Source organism: Copadichromis virginalis, linkage group LG12 (assembly GCF_057382275.1).
Source record: "Copadichromis virginalis isolate Kocher_CV1m ecotype Utaka linkage group LG12, C_Virginalis_male_GT1.1, whole genome shotgun sequence".
NCBI classification, from domain to species: Eukaryota; Metazoa; Chordata; class Actinopteri; order Cichliformes; family Cichlidae; genus Copadichromis; species Copadichromis virginalis.
Genome location: NC_140629.1, coordinates 13,980,867 through 13,997,436, shown reverse-complemented (window position 1 = coordinate 13,997,436; position 16,570 = coordinate 13,980,867). Strand labels below are relative to the sequence as shown.

Genomic DNA, 16,570 nt, shown 5'->3' with positions numbered 1-16,570 from the left:
TGAAGCCTGAAGCGCATTCATCAACGTCCCTGGCAGGGTGCACCTTTCTCAGCCTCACACCACTCAGCTTGCAGTCCTCTCTCTGGCCCCGTTTTCTTCTTTTTCTTTCATTTTCCCCCCGTTTTTTTCTTTTTTCAGTGGCCTTTGTTGTTTTTTTAAGAGATAGGGTGGTTTTTGAAGATTTTTTCTCCTCCTTTATCAAAGCTTTTACAGTACTGGAACATTTTTGGAGGTGCATGTTGTGAGTAATGCTGAATTGCATCTGTAGCTGTTAATGAGCTTACAGAGACATACATCATAGTGGAGGTTTGCTTTTTGGGGGTTTTCTTTTTAGATTGTTACATCCTTTCCTGTTTTTTACCAAACAATTTGACTTGATGACACTGATGTCTCTGCCTTTAGCTCCCTTCAGTCTCCTTCCAGCAGGTAAACAGTGACTAAAGCAGGTCCTCGCAGATTCATCCCTCAGGTCTGAATATGTAATCACTCTTAGATCTCAGACATGAAAGACTTGCGTACATCTTCCTAAAAAAAATGCCCTCTGAGGTGCCAAGTTGTGTTTTAAATGGTGAGATGTTGAGAAGAGAGGCAAAGTCTGTGAGGAAATAATGGCTCATGATTAGGTAGGCCTTGAAAGAAACTGCTGACTTTGTGTAAGCCATTTAACACACTTCTGGATTAACATTTCTGTCATCATGGTGATACGTTTACATTTGCACAGAAACTGAATGACACAAAGCCTTCATTGCCTTGGAAAAAGGCCCTCATCTATATAGTCATGAAAAGATCACTCACAGTTATCACTTGACTTTCATTCAGTGAGTTGTACAGCCATCTTTTGTTCACCTTCATTCGGTTTAATACTAGCTAAAAGAACTGATAGGCTATTTTTAAGAAGATAATCTTTTATAGATTATGTTATATGGTGTACACACTCTAAGTCATCCTTGTCAAGGTGAAATTTTAGGAAACATTCTTTAGGAAACATTCTTACAGGTTCTTACTGGCCTGTCGGGTGAAATCTCAGGCCAACAACCAGCAACCATATGTTTAAGGCCCGCATCAGAGGCTGGATGAACTGTATTAGCGGTCATCCTGAGTCTGTAAATTTAATTCTACAGCTTTGCTGACATCTAGTGGCCAAAATTGAAATCACACTATTTTAAAAAAATGCACACACAACCACCGTATCAGGTTAAACCACTCCGCTTAAAAACATAGTTCGGGGGGGGGGGGGAGTGCATTTTGTAATTACAGGTATCCCGTCATGGATGGGTCCGTTTTGCCCGGATATAATTATAATATACTTATAATATATGGTTGATATGTGGATTAAATACATTATTTAATCTCAAGACGTTTGTTGAGAAAGTCGATGAAACTCAGTAGCGTATTAATTTTTTCAGTGATGCGGCCTATAAGTACATTGTGCACATTTCATTTTCCTCTTTGACCGGGACACCTGCTGTAAGGGAAAGTTAGGACGGTTTATAATAAGAAAAGAAAAAATAAAGTGAGTATTCTTAGTTAATATCATACAACATGTGTTGAAAACGACAGTAAATATTGAGAGTGACTCTTAAAGTTGATATTGAAATCGATTAATGATAGCCTTACCGTTAATGGGCAGATGTTAATTAGCTAACGCATTGGTCTCTATTTATTTGACAAAAAACGCTACAATTTACAGTCAAAATCTTGGATAACGCATGCAATTAATGTGCAAACAAGAATGTCACATTTTATTCTGTAAAACAATCGTACACAAAAATCGGATTTCTCGTTAGCATGTGGTCATTAGCTAGCATCAGGTGTAACGATTCTACTTGATCACAAAATGGCGGCGGGGTAAAAGTAGAGGGCCTTGATGTTTTTGCAACGGTAAATTTTGGTTGGCAAAAATTAATTGCATTTTTTTAATCGCTGAAAATTTAGAGTATCGCTTTTCATCAGCCGAAAAAATTGAGAGGGGGCGAAAATGACTGGCAGAGCACGAGCGAGATCCAGAGGAAGAGCGCGTGGGCAGGAGACTGCAGCACCTGGAGCGGTAAGGACACCTTTGAATTTACTGTTAAATAATCCTTTAAAAAAAATCATATTCCCGTTACACGCTGGTTAACTACTTTGATTCAGCAGGGGTCAGTGGTGCATACAGCTTAGGCCGCATGGCCGATAGAAAGACAACAGGCTGATATTTACTGTGCCAAGCCTTATATTACCCAATGGTCTGTATCTGTAATGCCAACAAGTTATTATGGGTTTTTTTGTTATTTCTTTTGTACCCCTCACCCGGAAAAGGCTTATAGGATGTCCTCACACCGCTGGGCATGCGCACTGGACAAGTTTGTGAATTCAAAACTGGAGAAGGAAATCATCTAGGCTTTTCAAATTGGTACCATATGAGTTAAAAGGTTGAGGGATGGCAGTGCCGACTGCCAGTATTTTTCCCTCTATACTGAAATTTGCCTCAAACATGCACCAGCAGGGTTGCTCCATTTGTTTTTGTGCTTGTATTATCAAGATCTACCTCACTATATAAAATACCTTGAAATAATTAGCTGTTAACCCATTCTGTATAAATAAAATGGAAGTGACTCATGAAACTAAGAAAAATGATGTGTCAGGACTGCATTTCTGCATTTTTTTATTTTTTTTTTGTCACAGTGGGAATTCTCTCCATTATCCACAGGACTCACTGTTGTCATTGCCCATACTCTTTGAAAAAGACATGTACTGCATAAAACATGCTCAGCATTTCATTTACAGAACGTAATTGTTCTTCTCACCTGTTAAAAGTGAAACGGCACACAGTGGCAGTCATTTCTAAAGTTGGACTTTAAATCTGAATTTTTCCAGATTAAAATGATTTTACATAATTTTGTCTCACCCTGTTGCATAAAATGCAGAAACAAGCCGAGGTGTGAAAAACGTTTTCCAAGCGTAATTCTTTATTTACTACAGAAAATACTGAGAACTTGCAGCATTAATGTGCTGTGGAAAATGTAAAGGGAAAACATTCTCTCTGGTATATTTATCTCATTCTTGGATGCGCACATTAAAAGTAATTGTCAAAAATGTGTCTGCAGAGTTAAGTTCCTTCTCGTGAAAAGAATGACCATGCTTAAAGCGACGTCACTTCTCCAACCTTCCTTTTGTTTTGTTTTTTTGTTTTTTTTCTTCAAGAGTCAGGCCCAAGAGCCGGCACCAGCAGCTGCCCCTCCCCCAGAGGCGGGGGACCTGGGTGGTAGAGGGAGGCAGAAAGGTGCTCCAGGACCCTTCAGTGCAGAAGGTGCAGTCAAACAAAAAGTCGAGCTACATTTCTTCTGTTAAATATCTTTGTTTGTCCTTTCTTTACTCCATTTATAAGTAAAGTTAAAAATGTAAACTGATGAGGACTGCACTGCAGAGGAAACCATCTCTTCTAATTGTGCAAAGAAATAAGGCAGTCCGATTCGATAACACTTTCTGTGCATTGCTAGAAATGTAAAATTCAGATTATATATTTGTAGACCGACACTATTGCCTTGTTGTTTTTTACATTCATATTAGTGCATGTGGACTGTTAACAGTCTTCATTTGTTTTCATTAGCTCTTCTACAGATTTCAGCTGGATTTCAGCAGGTGAAGCTTGGAGAAAGAGGTGGACGCCGCCGGGATTTTCATGATGCAGGCGTTAACACGAGGCAGGCAATGGAGCATGTGAAGGAATCCAAATGCGGTCAGTAGTTTTAAATCGAAACGATGTCAAATGTAACTTTCTGTAATCTGTGAGGTTTGAAAATTACTACTAAAATTCTGTGTGTGTTCACTTCCTCAGGAGTAACTGGTAATCCCATTCAGCTGACCGCAAACTTCTTTCGCATCCTGTCCCGCCCTCAGTGGGTTCTGTATCAGTACCATGTGGACTTCAAACCACAAATGGAGTCGCGACGCCTGAGATCTGCGCTCCTCTTCCAGCACGAGGAAACACTTGGCTCAGCACGGAGCTTCGATGGAGCTCTGCTTTTTCTGCCGAACAGATTGCACAGCAAGGTACTGTGATGCTCCAAACATCGCGCGTTATGAAGAAAGTGTTTGTGCACGCAGATGGAATTGCCTGTTCGTTATCATTGTAAAAAGAGTTGGTTTCCATAAATCAGTCAGCCTGAATGATCAGGTTAGTGTTAATCTCTTGAGAGATTGGAGTTATTGATTGCAAAACACTGAATTCCTGTAATTCTTTCAAAGTAGTAGTTGTTATATTATAAATGGCACAGGAGTTGACAAAGGCGTTGCTTGGTGGCTTGGAAAGTTGTGGTCTTTTGACAAGCCTGGATTTTCCTCTTATCCAGTGTCTAACCCTCGTGTTTAGGAGACTGTGGTCTATAGCGAGACCAGAAATGGAGAGAAGGTTCAGATAACAATCACCCTGACGAATGAACTGCCACCCTCTTCACCAGTGTGCATTCAGTTTTACAATATCATATTCCGAAGGTAAGCTTTCCACCTTTCAGAGCTTCTTTTTAAAAAGTGATGCGCAGCAATATTTTTCGAATGCGTCTGCCAATTTAATGAAGTGATTTGCAACTGATTCGTAGTTTATGATTGTTGATCGGTAAAGTAAATAGTTGCATTTAATTGCAAACATTTTGACGTTGGTACAACTCACCAAAGTATTTTTGATGACTGGAAGCTTTAATGTCTACAGGATTTTGAGAATTCTCAACATGCAGCAGATTGGACGCAACTACTACAGCCCCAGTGATCCCCTTAACATCCCACAGCACAAGTATAGTTCTTTTGTTTTTTCTTATATTAAAATTTAAGGCCTAACATTAACTGCAAAAGTTTTTATATGTATCAACATGAATGAACTTATTTTTCTCAGTACACAGTAACATCGACCGTCTGCAGGCAAAGTCCTCACAGTTTTTGCCCACTCATACATGATTGTGCCTGGCATAGTTGCCAGATGAAAAGGGTTTGGGGGGTATTTGCTTATCAACAGGTATTTAAAAAAAACATTACGAGCTAAAACAATTTCCTCTAAAACCTGATGGTGTCGGTTAGATCTGAAACTTTTAAACTCCTCATAAATGTCAAAGTAAAAGCAATGTATTCTTAACGGTTTTAGAAATTACGTAATTTAAAAAAATAATTATTATTTGTATTTATTTAAAATTTTATGCTAGGTTGACCATCTGGCCAGGGTACACCACCAACATCTTGCAGTACGAGTCCTGTATCATGATGTGCACTGACGTGAGCCACAAGGTGCTGCGCAGTGAGACAGTCCTCGACTTTATGGTCAACTTGAGGCAGCAATGTGGAAGTCAACGCTTTACTGAGATCTGTGAGAAGGAGCTTGTCGGGCTCATAATCCTCACGAAGTAAGATTTGCATTTAGCATCTTGTTTTTGTACTTGTGATGTGTATCACTCTAATGCAGGGGTGTCGAACTCCAGGCCTCGAGGGCCGGTGTCCTGGAGGTTTTAGATATCACCTTGGGTCAACACACCTGAATCAAATGATTAGTTCATTACCAGGCCTCTGGAGAACTTCAAGACATGTTTAGGAAGTAAGTTAGCCATTTAAATTGGCTGTGTTGGATCAAGGACACATCTAAAACCTGCAGGACACCGGCCCTCGAGGCCTAGAGTTCGACACCTGTGCGCTGATGCATTAGTTTCACAGTGCTTATGTGTAATCATATGTGACTTACTACTTGTGTTTATTTCTAATGTTTAGGTACAACAACAAAACCTACCGGATTGATGGTATTGCTTGGGATCACACTCCCAGCAACACATTCAAGAGGGGAGATGCTGACACTTCCTTTAAGAACTACTACAAGAGTGTGGGTATTGTGCACTCAACATTAAAAAAAAAAAAAAAAAAAGCCCTCAAGTTCTCATTACATGGACAATTACTGGCAAAGGCAAATATAAGAAATGGAACTAAAATTATCTAACTATTTAAAGGGCTAAAATTCAGATGCAAAATTTAAGAAAGAATTTGCATTTAGTGTCACTGGTGCAAAGTTTTTAAAGTGCTGCAAGTAGTAACTTTATGGTAAATTGCCTCAGTTTCAGTCCACACTCAAATATTTATACTTCCTGTTCTTAGCAATATGGCCTGGACATCACTGATGAAAACCAGGTGCTGCTGATCAGCTATGTGAAGAGGATGGGTCCTGCTGGAGCGCCACCTCCTGGTCCAGCCATGCTTATCCCAGAGCTGTGCTACCTAACAGGTTTAACCTTATTCTGTGCCATTTGGCCCTTTTCGGATAAATGTGCCTCTTTGTTCATCTGCAGGCATCTGTAAATATACGCTTCACGTCTAAGGACCTCAGTCCGTCTGCATTAAAGTTACAATGCTAATCTTACAAACATGTATGTACCACTTTTAACAAGGTACAAGTCAGAAATGTTTGCAGTTAGATTCACTAATAGTAATCCACAAGAAGGTATTTAGTTTGTTTATTCTGATACCTGAAACATTGGCCTCAGATGTGTTTTACAAGGAAGTTGTTTTATTATAACTAACTTTTTATAGGAATTGGATATTTTACATTTTGATTGGTTGTGTTTAACAGGCTTGACTGATAAGATGCGAGCTGATTTCAGCATCATGAAGGACTTGAGTACCCACACCAGACTGACCCCAGAGCAGAGGGAGGGACGCCTCAACAGATTTATCACTAATATACAGAGGTAGGTGACAGTCACTAGTAGAATCAGAATCAGAATAGAAATAAACGGATTGTTTTGAGTTATTGCCTAGGTGGTCTTTAATAGCTAGGCAATAATATATAAAACAATGATTTAGTGTTAATACTGGACTTGTCACATCTATACTGTGCTTAAGAGAAGTGATTTTTGAGGCATATATTTTCAATTGATCATGACAATTAAAGCTCTGATTTTTTTTTTCCTAGAAGTTGTCTTCATCTCAGACACACTTTGGGTGTTCTGATAATATACTCAAAAGTTGACTGCAAATTTCTTCGTCATTATGTTCTGTCTGTAAGATTCCTGGCTTTGATTTACAGCTTAAATTATTTCACAGGAACGCTGACGCGCAAGCCGAGTTGGATAAGTGGGGACTCAGCTTTGATAAGCAACTTCTAAATCTGGCTGGCAGAGTCCTCCCTGTGGAGAGGATTTACCAGGGGTCAAGATCGGTATAATTTCTTCTTCTCAGTTAATTAAACAGATACATTTAAGGGCTCATTTAATATGTTTAATATAATTATCACATAGTATGACTACAACCCCTGGGCCGCTGACTGGGCCAAAGAGATGCGTGGATTAGCTGTGATGAGCGCTCCTCCCTTGAACAACTGGCTCCTCTTTCACACCCGTCGTAACGGCAATGAAGCCAGTTCTCTTCTACAGACTCTCAGCAGAGTCTCAGGCCCACTGGGAATCGCCATGGGAAAACCTGTCATGTGAGTTTAGCATTTTTAAGTATTTCTGCAACACATTTTTTTTTTTTTTTTTTTTATCACAATGGACTGTCACGTATGTAAAGTGACATTTTTGACTGTAACACTTGTAGGGTTTTTTTTTTCTTGTCTTTTAATTCACAAACGTTATCGTGCATCCTTGTTTTTCTGTAGGATACAGTATGAAGATCATCAGGAATCTCTCCTCGCAGCCCTGCGGCACAGTGTTGGACCCCAGATAGAGATGGTTGGTGATGTGTGAAGTGCACACACTTGTACATTTACATTTCAGTTTTCAGGTCTAAAATGTTTTTTATGAACCACATTTGCATTTAAATGCTCGAATTGTAGCCATTTTTTATAACTGACAGAAACTGCAGGTCAGTGTATTGTAGTTATGTCACATTGCATTTTTGCCATCAGGGATCTTAATTTTGACGTTTCCCAAAGCGGTACCAGACCTCAAGGTGTTTCTGTTTGTTAGGTGGTGGTAGTCCTCCCCAACAACAGGAAGGATAAGTATGACAGCGTTAAGAAGTTCCTTTGTGTGGACTGCCCCACTCCCAGCCAGTGTGTGGTGGCCCGTACCCTCAGCCGACCTCAGGCACTCATGACTATAGCTACAAAGATTGCGCTGCAGATGGCTTGCAAGATGGGAGGGGAACTCTGGAGTGTGGAAATCCCTGTAAGTCCCACACAAACTAAATACTTCAGATGTTAGAGATTAAAGTTTAAGGTGTTTTGGAAAGCAAAGAGTAGTAACTTTTGAATTGATTAAACTTTCTGGTGCTTTAGATGAGAATGTATTTTTTTTTTTTCCCTTTCATCCAAAACTGGTTTGATTGGGTTCACAATACCTCTGACTGTCCTTGGGATGACTTCTTAAAAATAGATCCCCAGTTTGATCTCTGGAGGTGCAGAAATCATCTATGGTTCTGTAGCTGTCCAACATTAAGAAAAAGAAAGAAAATCTGCTAAGTCATACATCCGGAGCTACCTGCTGTGGCAACCCCTTGTGATATTGTCATGTTTGTGCAGCTCAAACAGCTGATGATCGTGGGCATCGACTGCTACCATGACACCGCTGCTGGGAGAAGGTCTATTGGTGCTCTAGTGGCCAGTCTCAACCAAAGCATGAGCAGGTTGGTTTCTGTAACTGAGTTGGGAATTCACACTGGGAGCAGTGCAATGCTCTCGGTTATGTTCAACATGTGCAAACAAGGCCTCACTTGGCGTTTTTTGTGTGTGTGTGTGTGTGTGTGTGTGTGTGTGTGTGTGTGTGTGTGTGTGTGTGTGTGTGTGTGTGTGTGTGTGTGTGGTTTCCCAGCCTTTAAATGCAATAGTACAGTTAATGATTCAAATGTTTTTCAAGGTGGTTCTCAAAGTGTGTGCTGCAGCACAAAGGTCAGGAGATCATGGATGAGCTGAAGAAGACTTTGAGTGGCAAGTTTCTTTTGTCATTTCAAAAACTTTTACTTTTAAATACACAGAGGATCTCAGAAACTGTCTTAACACTGTTTTCCAGCTGCCCTGAAAGAGTATTTGAGGTTCAATGGCTGTCTGCCTTCACGCATCATCGTTTACCGAGACGGAGTGGGGGATGGGCAGTTGCACAGTGTGGTGAACTATGAGGTTCAGCAGATCATGGACTCCATCAAGTCAATGGGGCAAGACTACAAGTGAGTTTTTACATCTCCAACGGTTATGGTGTTTTTTTAAATCTCTAAAAACGGTTGCCCTCAGAGGCAGTTAAATTTGCATTTGATAACACAAATGGTCATACATGATTCCTTCCTTTGATTTGAGAATTGTAAGGACAGTAAAGTAAAATGACTGGTTGGAACATGGACATTTTTGTAGTGCTGTTAGTATTTATTCCTGAGCATCAAAAGAACAAAGTTGAGATTATTTAGTAGAAGTGTCAGGTTTTCCCAGAGCCTCTGTCCTTTTGTTGTAGCCCAAAGCTGAGTGTGGTGGTGGTGAAGAAGCGCATAAGCAGCAGGTTTTTCGCCCACATAAATGGCAAGGTGTCCAATCCTCCTCCTGGCACCATCGTTGACGCAGAGGTCACCCGGCCAGAGTGGTACGTCTTGTTTTGAGGGGGGGCGGTTTTTTTTTTTTTTTTTTTAAGCTGTTAACGGTCTTTTGATATTTACATAGGAGCAGTTGTATTGTGACAGTACTGTTGCACGTTTGTTCTCTAGGTATGACTTCTATATTGTGAGCCAAGCTGTTCGCAGTGGGAGTGTCTCACCAACCCACTACAATGTCGTGTATGACACCAGTGGACTCAAGCCAGATCACATGCAGCGGCTCACCTACAAGCTCTGCCACATGTACTACAACTGGCAGGTAGGCTGGCATCAGAGTGACCTTTTTGAGTAGAAATCTTTCTACACTGAAAATGTTGTCTTAATCTAAACTGGTCATAATCAGGTGTCTTTCTCCTCAGTGTTTTTAAGGAGTTTTCATTAAATGATGACATTTTTGAATGATCGACTCTAATTTAGAAGTTTACAAAGCAATACAATTTAATTTTAATGGAGGGAGAATATCAGTCAAAAATCAATGAGTGATATAATTATTTGATCCCCTACAACCCAGCCAGAATTCTGACTCAAATTGGCAAATTACAATCAAGGAGTTCAAGAGTGTCTAATTATAAAGCACACCTGTCTACAGAATCAATTTCTTCAATTAATTATATTTTTCAGTAATTGAAAAAGAGCTGTCAAAGGACAAACGGGGAATGGGATGTAAGAAGGTGACAATTACTGGTGCAATTATCTGGAAATATAAAATGACCATCAGTTGCCCTCGGTTTGGAGCTCCACATACGATCTTTGCTCATGGGGTGCACAAGAAAGGTGGTCATCAGCACAAAACTACATGCCAGGAGCTTGTTAGAGATCTGAAGGCAGCTGGGACTACGGACACCAGAAAGGCACATGGCACACCCATCTTAAGTTCGCCAGTGAACAACTAAATGATTTAGAGAACGCTTTGAAAGTGCTGCGGTCAGATGAAACCAAAATTGAGCTCTTTGGCATCAGCTCAACCCGCTGTGTTTGTAGTAGGGCTGCCACAAACGATTATTTTGATAGTCGACTAGTCACCGATTATTTATGCGATTAGTCGACTAATCAGATCATCATCCACTGGACGTAAAACTACAGCTTATTGCACCAGCAGCATCTGCTCTTGTATAACTATCATTAGCTTACAGCTTTAAGCTTTTAAGGTGCTAACTAAAAATAAAGACAAGATGATAGTTTATTCAATTTTAATGAAATTTGCAGATTGTTTCGGTAAAGTTTAATAAACTCCTTGCTATCTAAAATATAACAGGACACCGGAGTATATTCTCCAGCATCTCACACTTCTGATAATCAGCTGTCTGCTTGACGTTTATTCAGCTGTGTAAAAACTATAACTTTAATCTCAGCCAAACCGATTTACTCAGGAACAAATAAAATACAAAAAAAAAAAAAGCCAAACAACAACATTTTTAATTTATCTAAGTGACTCATATATATTTAACCTGAGTCGCGAAAGACGGCGGTGGGTTTGAAAACGATTTGCCGGGAGTCCGGTGTTCTCACCGGCTCTGGTGAGCCTTGAACCCCGGCTCGCTATCGAGCTGGTGGGTAACAGGCGTCTCCGAAAACGTCGGAGCGCTTTTGAAAATATGTGGTGTCTTGATAAACTGAGCAGATATTTGAAGTTTACACAGCTACATTCTCGCCTGAAAAGATGTTAAGCGTTTATTTTGTGACCCAGAAAGAATAATAAGAGTAATATTAAAACTAACTAGCTACCGCCATTGTTGGAAACTAAGCTGGGCCGCGCTACGAATTCTGGGACACTGCTTCTTCTTCTTCAAGGTTTAACGGCAGCTGGCATCCTTGTACATGCAGTGCTGCCATCTTCTGCTTCAGTCCGTTATTACACCCTTAAATACTCCTACTTATTCCTGCGTCTTTTGGGATCTTACAAAGCTTCAAACGACACATCAACTATTAAATTAGTCGTCGACGATTTTGATAGTCGACTAATCGTGGCAGCCCTAGTCCGAATCAGTCTTCCACCATGATGATGACCGGCCAAAGAAGTAGTACATTAAGGTCATTGAGTGGTCTAGTCAGTTTCCAGACCTCAATTGTATAGAAAACCTGTGGAGGGAGCTTAAGCTTTGAGTTCCCAAGTGGCAACTGAGAAACCTAAAGGATTTAGTTTCTGTAAAAAGGACCGGGCCAAAATCACTCCAGAGATGTGTGCAAACCTGGTGACAGACTATACGGCTGTACTGGCCAAGAGTTCCTTCACCAAGTACCCACTTGTGTTTTACTTGTGTATCAAATACTTTTTTTCACTCAGTGACATGTGAATCCATTCATAACTCTGATATGTTTTTTTTTTCTGTATTTGTTAAAATAAAACTGCCATTAAAAATTAGACTTCATTTCTGTGTAAGTGAGCAAACGTATAAATTCAGCAGGGATCAAATAATTTTCCCCGACTGTGTAAATGTCACTGGCTTTGGCATTGTGTTGGTCATGCCTGATTGTTTTTCTTTGTGCTTTAGGGGATCATCAGAGTGCCTGCTCCCTGCCAGTACGCCCACAAGTTGGCTTTCCTTGTGGGTCAGAGCATCCACAAAGAGCCCAATATGAAGCTGGATGACCAGCTTTTCTACCTTTAAAGATAAAAAGGCCCAGTTTGCATAGAAAATCTTATTTACTAGTTTTTGTTGTTTGAGCTTAGTTGTTGTTGTTGTTTGAGCTTAGTTGTTGTTGTTTCGGAGGCCAAATTGAATGCAGTAGTTCGATCAGTTATACTTTAAGTGATGGGGAAAGTCTTTTTTTTTTTTTTTTTGTTGAGTATCTATAATCTTTGGTTTTGTTATATTTGAGCCTTTTATTGTTATCATTTGCAGCACAAGATTTAACCTAGATGCTGTCACACTTTCTGTATTCATTTACTCACAAATCAATAAATCTGTTTGTAATTCCTGGCATTTCAAAGCAAGTCAGTCCAATATTACATTACAAAATATCAAATTTATTTATTTTTTTATATAAAAGATTGCACATGCACACCCACACAATAATTTGTAACCATCAATATAGGCTGATAATTCTTATCATAAAGCTAGCACACAGTTGCAGACTTTTAAACAATATGGTCTTCAAGACACCATGGGGAAAGCTTAAACTGTTTGATTATAAATTTAAATGTACAAAAAAGGCAGTCTGAAAATCAAGTATAAACATTTAAAAACAATTTTACAAATGGACAAAGTACAAAAAGAGCAACAGTCACTCAAAATGAAGAGAAGCAATGTCTGAGGAAGTGGTTCGTAAATAGGAAAAAGGTGTTCATCAGTTTACTGTAGGTGCAGATGGCGGTCTGGCCGAGAATTGTACAGAAAGCATCAGAATGTTTTGCATACATTCTTGTTTTGTTTTTTTTTCTTCTTTGTTTTTGGCAGTTTCAGTTCAACTCTTGTGTATAGAAAATAGTCTGGATTTAAACGGCATGGGAGGATGAAATGGGGAAACTGAATGATGTAAGGTAGGAGGTGGTGGACTGTTCCATTTCACGCACAAGAATGGACATCTGCACAATCCCTTAGGGCAGCTTTGAAAATACATTGGCCTTCAATTCATCGTACATTCACTACTCTACATTAAGGTGTAGATATATATATAGATATATCGATATACAGTACTTGTATCCTGCACCAACATAAAGTGGGACACTGAACAGGCATCACTGACGGATTGGCTTGAAGAAAAGTATTTCAGATCAAATATATTTTGGGTTAGGAGGGGCAGCATAGAGGTAGCCTTGTGTCTCACTGTTTACTACTGTGAAGTCATCAAACCTGTAGCATTTAGTGAAGCTCAGAAGTGTTGCATGTTAGAAATCCACCGCAGTACAATGGCTGATTTGATCTGCCGATGCCATATCGCACAGTAACTATTTCTTTAATGCAACTGTAAAGTCATGTTTTAATTTGGGAGTATAGTGTCAACTTTAAAAAAAATCTCCATACATATGAATTTGGTATAGGGGGAGAATTTTCAAAAGTTTTTCTAGGATTACAAAAATGTTTATTTTTGAGAGGTTTAACAATAAATGGACGACAACACTGGAGACTTGAATAGTTCTACGTAAGCTCTGTCGCATGGAAACACAACAGTCACACAATACCCTGCATGTCACAAGTTGGGATTGACATTTGCGAACGCCTTTTATGAAGTAACATAAATGAATAGTAGGCATGAAACTGCATGCTCTACTGCAGCGGTCCCCAACCCCTGGGCCTCGGACCGGTACCGGGCCACGAGAGTTGAGGCTCAGGTGTGAAATGTATAGTTTTCAGGGTTATTTTGTTATCGTTTACTCAGTTTTCCTTGGTCTTTTCACGTGTGTTATGAATAAATTTTCGTTTTTTTGGTACCGGTACTAGTTTTATTTTGTTGTATTTATCCGCGACACCTTAAAGGCCGGTCCATGAAAATATTGTCGGGCATAAACCGGTCCATGGTGCAAAAAAGGTTGGGGACCGCTGCTCTACTGGACAAAGTACTACCCATTGTGCAATTATAAGGCAAATACATGGAGGTTGGATATACTAGGCATTGTCATTTAGGCTGATTTGACTGCAAAGACCCTGTAGTAAATACAGTATGTGCTTGTTGCTGACACGTCTCTGGGGAGGGAAATATGCCTATATCACAGCTGTTGAAGTAGGGCAGAAGAGAAGGAGTTAATTCTGCTGATTTGTCAACGTTTACTGCACAGTATGTCAGCTATGCTGACTTAAAAGTACTGCATGCTCCAGGTTCCACACTAACCCCGTTGCATCGTATGCGATCTGAAGGGGCCAGGAGGGAATGTGCTGAAGTAACGCATGCAAACCTTGTGTACAATTTACGACTGGCTGTTTTGGACTAGCTCAAAGACACTCAAATCCATCTTCACATCAAATTCAAACTGGACTCCAAGGTTCAAGTGAGCACTCAGTATTTGAACGACATTCTGGTTTCTGTGTACAACACACTTGACTCATGATGTCTCTTAAGTGTCGCACTTGACCAAGCAGAAAATGAAAATCGCTGCAGGCTCAGTCTTTCCTTTCTACAGCAAAATCTCATCAGCCAGAGAGTTGGAGGTAAGATCACTACATCGTCCGACATTATGAGGTCTTGGGACCGTAATATGAAATGTTTTTGAAAATATGAGTGGATACTGTTCGACAAAGTACAAATATTCTAGTGTACAACAGATGTAAAAGAATAAAGCATTTGCTAAGCTCACAAATGCCACCTGTCCACTGCATTTGGATGAGTTTGTTTTTAAAACACTACAAGGATATGGCTGACACTCTCCAAGTATGTCAAGAAATTATTTTACAGCGCCAAGTCTTTGCAATAGTTTCTTCCCTTTGGAGAGCAGTCCCTTTTTCTTTTTGGAGGAGTACATGTCCATTGGGGCCCTGATGGGACTGCCGGGCCCCACGGTGGCGGGGCCAGAGCCAGGGATGTGTGGACGCACTGTGGAAGAGGCTGCTCTTCTGGGCGGACCCGATTTTTCCAATGGAACCTAATGGGAGACCCGTAAGGGACAGTTGAGGGTGTTAAAAAGCCAACCGTCTCTAACACCCCTGTCACTACTCCCCTCCTTCTCTTAAGTCCTTTCTGTCTCAGCTGGGCCAGCATAGCTCTGAAGTCTACTGCCCTCCCTGGATGTTGACCCACCCCACCCACTCTGTCAGGTAGAAACAGTGTTTGTACATATAGCTTTTTTTTCTTTTCTTTTTTTTTTTTAAATGAAGCTGCTATGAATAAACTACAGGAACATGGAATTTTAGACTTGACATTGACTAACTTCCACATCAGTTTAAGGTGACAACATTTCCCAACACTGTCAAAGGCGGGGCAGTTCCTCTCACATAAAAAGATACATTTGCATTTTGGGACAGATCTACATCACATTCACCTTCCTCCCTCTTACATATACATATTTACTGATACAACTGGGTTACAGAGAAACCACCAGCCACTCTTCCTTTTCTGTAATCATGAGCTAAAAGGCTCCTTTAAATTGCACTTTGGGAAGACACAGGACAAAAGATCACATTTGTACGAAGTTGCATTTGTATATACATGTGTCAACGCACAGTAATTTACACACGGGTAAAAATGAAGTGTGATTTTGAAAGCTAGTCTACGTGACCTTTGAGAGAAAATTGTTTGTCCAATTACAAGTCAAAGCACAAAATAAAATGCACCACTGCTCAGAGTCAGGCTTCCGCCTTGGCATTTTAGCTAAATGCTAATGCAGCTGTTTTGCACGGCACCTTCAGTGCCATTTGCAGTGGTCGCTGTGCAGCAAAAGTTGCATAGTCTCACTTGAATTAAGAACCAGTTCTTGGTCGTCAACTAGCTAATCTTGGTTCACAGGATTAGGACTGATTTGAAAACCAGATCACAAACAAGAAAAGGCAAAATAATAATAATAATAATAACAAAACCCATCCTAAATTTGGCTACAGGAAGAAGAAAAAACGTGACAATTTGAAGTGTAAAACCAAACAAGCTTGTTTAAAATGTTTATTTTTGTGAATGTGGTTTTGCATAGAATTGCTCGATTTTCTGCTTTTCCTTGATTTTACTGTATATCTAATTTGAACTGTTATTTTCCAGATTTGAGGGTCGCTGTGCAACAATGGCCTTTTAGCTTACCATGACTTACAGCAGGAGCCTTGCTTCAGGAGACGGACATTGTCATGTACAACACTCAGAGAAACAACTGAAGATACCACACCTTTTTTTGTCTAATGCATTGGCTAGGGTTTCTATGTCCTACCAACAAACAGCATCAAGTTTTTTGGTAACACAGAGAAGTTTCCTAAAACAACCTACAGGAATGTCATACAAAGTATACATGTTGCATACCAGAAACTAAGGGTACCCATGACATCTGCATTAGACGAGGGGAGCGTAATCTTGGTATCCTCAGTTGCTCACTTACGTGACGGAAACAGAGCCTTTAAGGTGTGAAATGAACACTCTTCTTCTGTTTTGCCAAGCAGGTGAGGAAAAGAAATAAAACAAAAAAATATGGTGATGG

The 16,570-nt window shown here is 40.0% G+C and overlaps 2 protein-coding genes across 2 annotated transcripts in view; one reads left to right on the top strand and one right to left on the bottom strand.

Moving 5' to 3' along the window:
- Positions 1-1,383: 1,383 nt before the first annotated feature.
- On the top strand, positions 1,384-12,446 carry piwil1 (piwi-like RNA-mediated gene silencing 1). Its single transcript, XM_085474821.1, has 21 exons — positions 1,384-1,513; positions 1,936-2,047; positions 3,184-3,289; positions 3,590-3,718; positions 3,818-4,032; positions 4,352-4,473; positions 4,688-4,768; positions 5,172-5,369; positions 5,728-5,836; positions 6,106-6,232; positions 6,578-6,695; positions 7,051-7,165; positions 7,245-7,432; positions 7,604-7,676; positions 7,914-8,114; positions 8,468-8,571; positions 8,802-8,872; positions 8,955-9,108; positions 9,387-9,512; positions 9,634-9,781; positions 12,015-12,446. Exons 2-21 carry the CDS (start codon positions 1,979-1,981, stop codon positions 12,129-12,131), a joined length of 2,571 nt encoding a protein of 856 aa, XP_085330947.1. The 5' UTR covers positions 1,384-1,513; positions 1,936-1,978; the 3' UTR covers positions 12,132-12,446.
- Positions 12,249-16,570, bottom strand: part of rimbp2b (RIMS binding protein 2b) — a 108,978-nt gene continuing 104,656 nt past the window's right edge. The window contains exon 31 of the mRNA XM_085474820.1: positions 12,249-15,040. Coding sequence (XP_085330946.1) covers positions 14,843-15,040 — 198 coding nt within the window. The 3' untranslated portion in view covers positions 12,249-14,842. The remainder of the gene's footprint in view (positions 15,041-16,570) is intronic.